Source organism: Balaenoptera physalus, assembly GCF_965194825.1.
Source record: "Balaenoptera physalus genome assembly, chromosome: X".
NCBI lineage: Eukaryota > Metazoa > Chordata > Mammalia > Artiodactyla > Balaenopteridae > Balaenoptera > Balaenoptera physalus.
In genome coordinates, this window is record NC_138903.1 from 19,014,282 (window position 1) to 19,023,199 (window position 8,918).

General features: G+C 36.6%; 1 protein-coding gene across 5 annotated transcripts in view; it reads left to right on the forward strand.

The window, feature by feature from the left end:
- The window catches only part of CNKSR2 (connector enhancer of kinase suppressor of Ras 2), a 258,934-nt gene that overhangs the window by 163,385 nt on the left and 86,631 nt on the right, over nt 1-8,918 (forward strand). For 3 of the 5 annotated variants that reach the window (XM_082446969.1, XM_082446965.1, XM_082446967.1), the window contains 2 exons: nt 6,999-7,088; nt 8,699-8,913. In XM_082446969.1, coding sequence (XP_082303095.1) covers nt 6,999-7,088; nt 8,699-8,913 — 305 coding nt within the window. The remainder of the gene's footprint in view (nt 1-6,998; nt 7,089-8,698; nt 8,914-8,918) is intronic. The other 2 variants (XM_082446966.1, XM_082446968.1) reach the window with 1 other exon arrangement.

The window sequence follows — 8,918 nt, forward strand, 5'->3', positions numbered from 1 at the left end:
TCTCTAGTTGCGGCGAGCGGGGGCCACTCTTCATCGCGGTGTGCGGGCCTCTCACTATCGCGGCCTCTCTCGTTGTGGAGCACAGGCTCCAGACGCGCAGGCTCAGTAGTTGTGGCTCACGGGCCTAGTTGCTCCGCGGCATGTGGAATCTTCCCAGACCAGGGCTCGAACCCATGTCCCCTGCATTAGCAGGCAGATTCTCAACCACTGCACCACCAGGGAAGCCCTGAAGCAACTAATTTAATAAATACTTATTTGACTATAACTGGCATGCTATTTAAAAAAAAAACTACAAAAGAAAATAAAAACAAACATAGAGGAACCCAACCCTAGAACAAGGTCAAGAAGAGTATCCCTGAGGAAATGACATTTTTGCTTAGCTCTGAAGGATGCATGTGAGTTTAGGAAGAGAAGAGGAGACAAAAACCAGAGGAAGACAGAATCCTGGGTGCCAGGTAAAGAAAGTGTTTCAAGAAGGGAATAATCCTCTGTGTCAAATGTTGCAGACAGATCAGAAAAGTCAAGGGTTCTGAGAATTGTCTATTGGATTTAGCAACATGGAAGCACTAGTGACGCTGACAATAGTAGTTTTAGTGGAGTTTAGGGGGCAAGAGCTTAATTAGAGAAGGTTCAAGAGAGGAGGAAATTCCACATATAAGTGAGATCATACAGTATTTGTCTTTTTGTGTCTGGCTTATTTCACTAAGCATAATGTCCTTCAGTTTCATCCATGTCATCACAGATGGCAAGATTTCCTTCTTTTTATGTCAGAGTAATATTCCATTGTATACATATACCACATTTTCTTTATTTATTCATCTATTGATGGACACTTGTATTGTTTCCATATCTTAGCTATTGTGAACAATGTTACAATGAACATGAGAGTGCAGATATCTCTTAGACTGATTTCATTTCCTTTGGATATATACCCAGAAGTAGGGTTGCTGGATCCTATGGAAGTTCTATATTTAATTTTTTGAGGAACCACTGTAATGTTTTCCATTGTATACTTGAATTTTGCTAACAGAGTAGATCTTAAGTGTTCTCACCACACATAAACGCGCGCACACATGCAGATGGTAACTATATGAGGTGAAGGATGTGGTAGCTTGATTGTGATAATCATTTCGCTGTGTGTGTGTGTGTGTGTGTGTGTGTGTATATATATATATATATATATATAATCACATTGCAAACCTTAAAAAGTCATGCTGTACAGCCTTAATGTATAACATTTGAATTTGTCAATCATACCTCAGTAAAGCTAGGAAGAAAAAGAGAAGGAGAGAAATTGGAGACTGAGAATAGAAGTGAGACTTCAGGAGTTTTTCCCTAACGGGGACCAGAGAAATAAAGTGGTAGCGGGGTGGCTGTTTATTGTCGAAGAAAGGTTTTTTTTTTTTTAAGGTTGGAGAAATTACAGCATGTTTGTATGCTAGTGGGAATCATTGGGTCGATAGGGAAAAATTGATGCTACAGGAGAAAGTAAGGTAGAATTGCTCAAGAGATGCCCTTGAGTAAGAAAGAGGGAGTAGAATCCAGTGAACAGTCCAGTAATTTGGGATCTCCCTAATGTCTAGCATCCTTTCATTCAAGCATTCAAAAGAAATTTAATGAATACGTGCTCTGGGTCAGAATCTTTGCCAGGAACTTCCATAACAAAGATATATAAGCTCCTGCCAAAAAGTAGAAAAACCCATAAACAGACAGATACAATACAGTATAATTAAGGATCATATATACCAAAGGCACTAAGAAAGAGCTAAGGGAGCCCAAGAGAGTGAGCAATTAACTCTGCCAAAGAGCACTGTAGCATTTGTAATAGCATTGAAAATGCTTTACTGTCTAAGGAAAAAGTTGGTTTATTTTTAAGCAATTCTGTACACTAAGTATTAAAACATAGCAATTTCATATTAAAACAGAGTATTAGATCATTATAAGGCATTCCATCACATCAGTATTCTTTTTTTTTTTCTTAGTAGATTACCAGTTTATTATAAAAGGATATAACTCAGGAACAGCCAGATGGGAGAGATGTACAGGGCAAGGCATGGGGCAAGGGCTTGGAGCTTCCATGCCCTCCCTAGGTGTGCCACTCTCCTAGCATCTCCACCTGTTCGCCAGCCTGGAAGCTCTCCAAACCCTGTCCTTTTTTGGTTTTTATGGAGGCTTCATTGCATAGGCACAATTGATGAAATAATTGGTCCTTGGTGATTAAACTCAATCTCCAGCCCCCTCTCGTCTCTGGAGGTTGTGGGGGGGTGGGGGATAGGACTGAAAGTTCCAACCCTCTAATCACATGGTTGGTTCTTCTGGCAACCTGCCAATAATTGGAATACTGACCATTGTCTTTGCTTCCAACAGTGGATCCCTGTCCTACCCTATCTTGTTAATATCACTACTCTCCTGAATTATCTATTTATTGTTTCTTTGCTTTTTTAGAATAGTTTTTATCAATTTATATATGTCCCTTATAATATGCTGTTTCGTTTGGCTTGTTCCTGGACTTTCTAAAACTCCTATCTGCTTTTTTTTTTAGATTTAATATATCTTTATTTTATTTTATTTTATTATTTTTTTTTTATTATTTTTTTTATATATATATATTTTTTATTTTTTTTGGCTTTGTTGGGTCTTCGTTTCTGTGTGAGGGCTTTCTCCAGTTGCGGCAAGCGGGGGCCACTCCTCATCGCGGTGCGCGGGCCTCTTCATTATCGCGGCCTCTCTTGTTGCGGAGGCCAGGCTCCAGACGCGCAGGCTCAGTAGTTGTGGCTCACGGGCCCAGCCGCTCCACGGCATGTGGGATCTTCCCAGACCAGGGCTCGAACCCGTGTCCCCTGCATTAGCAGGCAGACTCTCAACCACTGCGCCACCAGGGAAGCCCTCTTTATTTTATTTTTTAACCATTTTTAAATTGAAGTGTAGTTAATGTACAATGTTGTGTTAGTTTCAGGTGTACAGCAAAGTGATTCAGTTGTGTGTGTATATATATATATATATATATATATATATATACACACACACACACATATATATACATATATATATACATATATATATGTATAGATTCTTTTTTGAATTCTTTTCCATTATAGATTATTACAAGATATTGAATTATAGTTCACTGTGCTAAATAGTCTTTAAATTATGTTTAAGGTTCTGTTTGTGTTTAATTGCAACTAAATATAGTTCATTATTTTTAAAAAGCTACTTGCCATTAATTTCAGAATAAAATTCAAACAAAATCCAAAAGTATTTATCTTTGACCTCTTGTACATTTATTAGACTACAATAAGAAATACAGTGCACAATTCCTGCCTCTATAGAGATCTCAGTTAGAATGCTCCAGATGTGCAACAGATATGAAAAGCCAAGTAACAGAATAATAATTTAACTATGAGATACTAGCACAGATTTATCACAAGGTTTATGATGGCGTGTCAAATGAACTCTATAATTAATAAATGTTTCATGCTTAGAGGAATAAAAAATTTCTGTAAGAGGAAGTGGTCAGCAAAATTTTTTTTTCTTTTTTCTTTTAAAGTTTAATTTTTTAAAATTTATTTATGGCTGTGTTGGGTCTTCGTTTCTGTGCGAGGGCTTTCTCTAGTTGCGGCAAGTTGGGTCCACTCTTCATCGCGATGCGCGGGCCTCTCATTATCGCGGCCTCTCTTGTTGCGGAGCACAGGCTCCAGACGCGCAGGCTCAGTAATTGTGGCTCACGGGCCTAGTTGCTCCGCGGCATGTGGGATCTTCCCAGACCAGGGCTCGAACCCGTGTCGCCTGCACTAGCAGGCAGACTCTCAACCACTGCGCCACCAGGGAAGCCCCCAGCAAAATTTTTAAATGGGCTTTTATCTTCATGTTTTTACTATATTCCTGAGTATTATTAATTTTTATTATGAATTAGTAAATAGCGTTATTACATAAAGAGATACCTTTCAATTTTCCAAATTATTTTTCAGAGATTTATTACTAATTTATGTACAATTACGTCGGAATGAGTTAGATGTGTTTAATAAGCCTTAAAAGGTCATACAAGCATAAAAATACTTTGCCTGTATTAATAATAGTATACATTTGATTTAAATCTAGCAATAATAATGCATGTAGAACTCTTTTTCTTAGCATCACTATAGCATAAAACCATAAAGATTTTTTTCCATTTGAACTTTGCTGTTATGAAATTAAAACACTGCTATAAATACACAGTTGCAAACATTTCCAAGCTGCAATCAAAGATCTGTATATTTAGAATTAGAAATAATTTAAGCCATTGTCTATTTTTTAATTTGCCAAAGACTGTTGTTTATATAAGAATGCTACCTTATGTTATTACTTTAACTGTTTTATTAAATCTATTTCAATATTTTAGCACAATAAAAAATTTATAAAAGCATTGTTTATAAGCAACATTATTTGCTATAACTAAACAAATAATACACTTTACTTTTAAAAATACTTATTTTGATTTTCATTGCTAAAATTCATAGCTTTATAACTAGTAAAAGCAAAAGCTTGATGTCCTATAAAAGTAAATTTTAATTAAGACTTTTTATCTCAGTTTTTTGTCTGGTTCAATATATTTTCCTCAATTTTGTATCAGTAATATACAGTATACTTCTGCTTAAAAAAAAAATCACTCCATAAAAAGTCTGTTTAAATCTTCTGCAAATTTTTTTCCTATGGTGAGTGATATAACCAGACATAGCAAAGGCTTAATTACATCCTTTCATGGCTTAGTTCCATGAAAATCTCAGAGAATATGATGTAAAATACAACGAATACAATTATATATTTCGTATTCTATGTGAGAAGTTTCTTCTTGTTTTTGTGCACATATATTTGACTCCAAACAACCAATCAATTCTTCAAAAACTATCAGACTATTTTCTTTCTTAGCGAGAGAAAGTTAAAACAACTGCTTATTTGTTGGATTTTTCACTTTTCAAAAGATTTTCTTGGTGACATGTAGAAACAGTGTTAGAGCTGTTCACTATTTCAGTTTCAGTGCCCATGCTAAAATGGAGTTTATCCTTAAAACCAGATTCTAAAGAAATGAGTTGTAAGAACTTTGAAAATATAGCACTCATAACATTGAAAAGCTGGAGGACTGATTTTGGAAAGCAGTTGAATAGACATGACAAAATGAGACCTTTCCTAAAACCTTTATGCCACCCTGGATGGGCAGAATATATTGACCTGCATCAGCTTACCCAAATTCCCTCTGTAAAACTGCAGAAATCTACCCCATGAAAATTAGGAAACTGAGGTGATGATTTATAAAGTCGTTTGCACACCTTGAAAGGAAGCCATTAAATAAATACTTCGTTGGGGGGCTCATTAATAATTTTATCATGTCTAGTTCATCCTCAGACTTTCAAAGAGCTTAGGAAAATACACTAAGTAAGCTGTATCAGCATATATAATAAAATGCCATAAGGTTGGCACATTTTCCTTAAGAACATAATGAGAAAGAAGTATCTTGATGGATTTTTTTAACTCCATGGAGTGTTCATAGCAATTTGATTGTGAAATGTATCTGGGCAAGGAGGGAAGTGAAGAGGACGTGCAGTGACCAGGAGGTGTTGAAAGGTGGGAAGATTGGTAGATTAAAGGAGGAAGAATTGTTGGACTGCTGTAGGGGGCGTGCTAAAAATACAGAAGGTGGTAGGAAATTGGGGTACTGGGAAAAATTACAGCCTTTGCAGGTGACAAGATTAAGCATATGACCACAAGAATGGGTGGAGGAGAGAACCTCAATAAACTGAGAGGCCAAAATATTGGAGGGTGAATATTGAAGTCACCAAAAATTACTACAGAAGTAGTGTTTGAGTGCCTGGGTTTGAACCCTGGTACTACACACTTACCAACTGTGTGTCCTTGGGTAAATTACATAACCTGTCCCAGGCTCTTCATCTGGTAGAATGAGGGTAATAGTATATTTCTCATAGTTTTGATAATTAAACAATTTAATACTTATAAAACCCTTAGACAATATGTGGCATATGGTAAATGATATATACATGTTAGTACTATTATCATGATCATCATAATCATCATTATTATTATGACCCAGTCCCACATGAGTCTTTAATTTTCATTCATTCAGAATTTATTAACCTTCACAAAGACCAACCATAATGTTGGTTAGTAAATTTATATGCCAGGCATTGTGCTAAGTATCCTTTTTAAACTTTGGTATGATTTTCTTTTGGCTGTTTTGTACTTCAAGAATTTCAAGTTGATCAGAAATAATACACTGCAGCCTCACCGAAAAGCTATCCTTAAAGTCTGTGCCATGAGTTCTGCTTGCTAAAGTAAAATTAAAATGCTTTTTAGTAAGAACACAGACCCAGAGGGAAATGGGACAGGCCAAAACAGTGATTACTTGGAACTAGAAACTAGAGTTCACAATAGGAAGAGATGCTTGGGGCAGACCCAGCTTTAGGCCATAAAAGAGAGTATAGCCGTATTGCTGAAGAATGGTGGTATCCAAAAAGCAGATAGGAGTTAGGAGGCAGTGAAGATGGGAAGTTAGTAGTGTGGTGTTTCAACATGAAACGATGGGTTAATGTTCTGGCAGGCAGGTTAAACACAAGGAGCTACTATCTTGGAGACTGGCTATCAAGATAAAGACACTTGGGCATTGGGGAATAAGACAGATCCAGTTATTGAAAATGAAGTCACTAAAATGATCATCCTCTTTGTAAAGGGCCACATTCTTAAAGCCTGGAGCTCCTAAGAGAGCAAACCTAGGCTGTTCTTTATTATTTATAAAAAGTGCCTTAAGTTTGCATTATCACCTGGCCAATTGCCACAGGCAGTTTCACCTTCTGGCTCAAAACACACATATTTTTCACCTTCACAAATGCCAACCATAATGTTGCATATGAGTGAGTGTGTTTTGCAGACTGTAGCTAAAAGTCCGTTTAAGTTTGAGCGGACGTGGGGAAGAAAAACAATGTGATGTGAACTTTGTTCTCTGTGTTTAGGCAAGCTACGACCTATATCTATGCCAGTGGAATATAATTGGGTGGGGGACTATGAAGATCCAAATAAGATGAAGAGAGATAGTAGAAGAGGTAAGTGTTCTAGAATTTCAGTGTAGGCTGGGTTGTTGAAACAAAAAGCAAATTTAAATGTTTTTTAAATAGGATGTTGTGGCTTCAGTGGAAAACTGTTCATTCTCTCACTGACTTTATGATACACCCAAACCAACTCAGACTAACCTTTAACTATCTTGATCTGTTATTAAGTAGATATCTTCTCTGAATGCCTCCTAAGGGATTCAGGGTAGATAAGTACAATGTAAAAAATTAATATCTGAGTGTTATTTGAAAGTTAATACTTGGAAAACAAGGTCAGAAGTGTGAAACTGCATAAAAGAATTAAGTTCAACAAATAGAAAGAGTTTGTGATCAGTCCCCATTGGTCCGCAATGCCAACCTCACTACTTTTGTATTAATATAACGTTAAATTGAGCTTTGAAGCACATGGGTAAAAACTAATAGAAACTGGGCCAGTGACTCTAATGAAAACCATATAGAAATGGAAAAAAAAACTGCTTTGCTTTTTTTTCTCTTCTGTTTGCTGTTCAGGGTTATCTTCTTACTTGGGGGTGGGCTACACTTGAAGTATCTACCAAAAGTAAGTTTTTATGTTCACTTATCCTGCCATTGAGGTGAGCAGTAAAGAGAGCAACTGGAAGTTTTGCTACTAAATGGGATTCGACCAAGTGTGGATATGGTGGGCCCAGTGGGTCATGCTGCTACTTCCATTTTCTGAAATGAGATCCCTAAGGTTATAGATGAAAAATAAAATTATTCAAAACAAAGCAAACAACTTTTCATAGAACCTAGTCACTAAGCTTCCTTTATAACATGTTTAACCCACTTGCCTGTTATTTCTAGCCAGTGTGCAGAAATTATTTCATTAATACACAGATCCACAGACTACACAGGGATAAGTAAGCATGACTATCTGCTTCATTAGACTTCTTAACACTTGTTTCATGGAGCGAGAATTTCTGAAAGTGTTGGTAAATATAGGAACATTGACAGATTCCTTTACATCTATGTATTCATTCCGTCTTCCAGACTTCAGTTTCTAACCTCATTTGTTTTATAGAATTAATCAAGAAAAATATAAAAAGGGAAACACTTATATGCCTTCTCTGAGTCACTCTTTTGGGAGTTGATATCATAGTGACATCTTGGGGGGAAAAAGGCCTTATGAAGCACTGTACTAAGTTCTGGCTATCAATTTAAGCATAGGTTTTATGAACTAAGTTTCCTCACTATTGGTCCATAGTGTGGGTTTTAACTTCTCCACGGATGCTCCCTAGCCTGCCGTAGGTCAGTGTTTGTCATCAAATTTTAGCAGAATCTCCCTGGGGGAGCTTGTTAAAAATTTTATGAGCCGCACACCCAGAACTTCTGATTCAAGTTCCGCAGGTGATTCTGATATAGTTTGTTCAGACCTAAAACTTGGAGAAATAATCTATAGGCTATGTATTTCCTGTTTCCCTATGATCCCAAATAATTAAGATCCTCTATATTTTCACTACAAAGGTATTTCATAAATGAAGTCAAGTTACATTTCTGAAACAAAATCTCATAGTACAATTAAGGAAGAATAGAAAGTTTGGAATATTTGCGTATTTACATTGGTGTATTTATCTTCTTTTATATAGAAAACTCTCTACTCCGATATATGAGCAATGAAAAAATTGCTCAAGAAGAATACATGTTTCAGAGAAACAGCAAAAAAGACACAGGGAAGAAGTCTAAAAAGAAGGGTGATAAGAGTAGTAGCCCGACTCACTATTCATTGCTACCTAGCTTGCAAATGGATGCACTGAGACAAGATATCATGGGCACACCTGTGCCGGAGGCCACACTATACCATGTAAG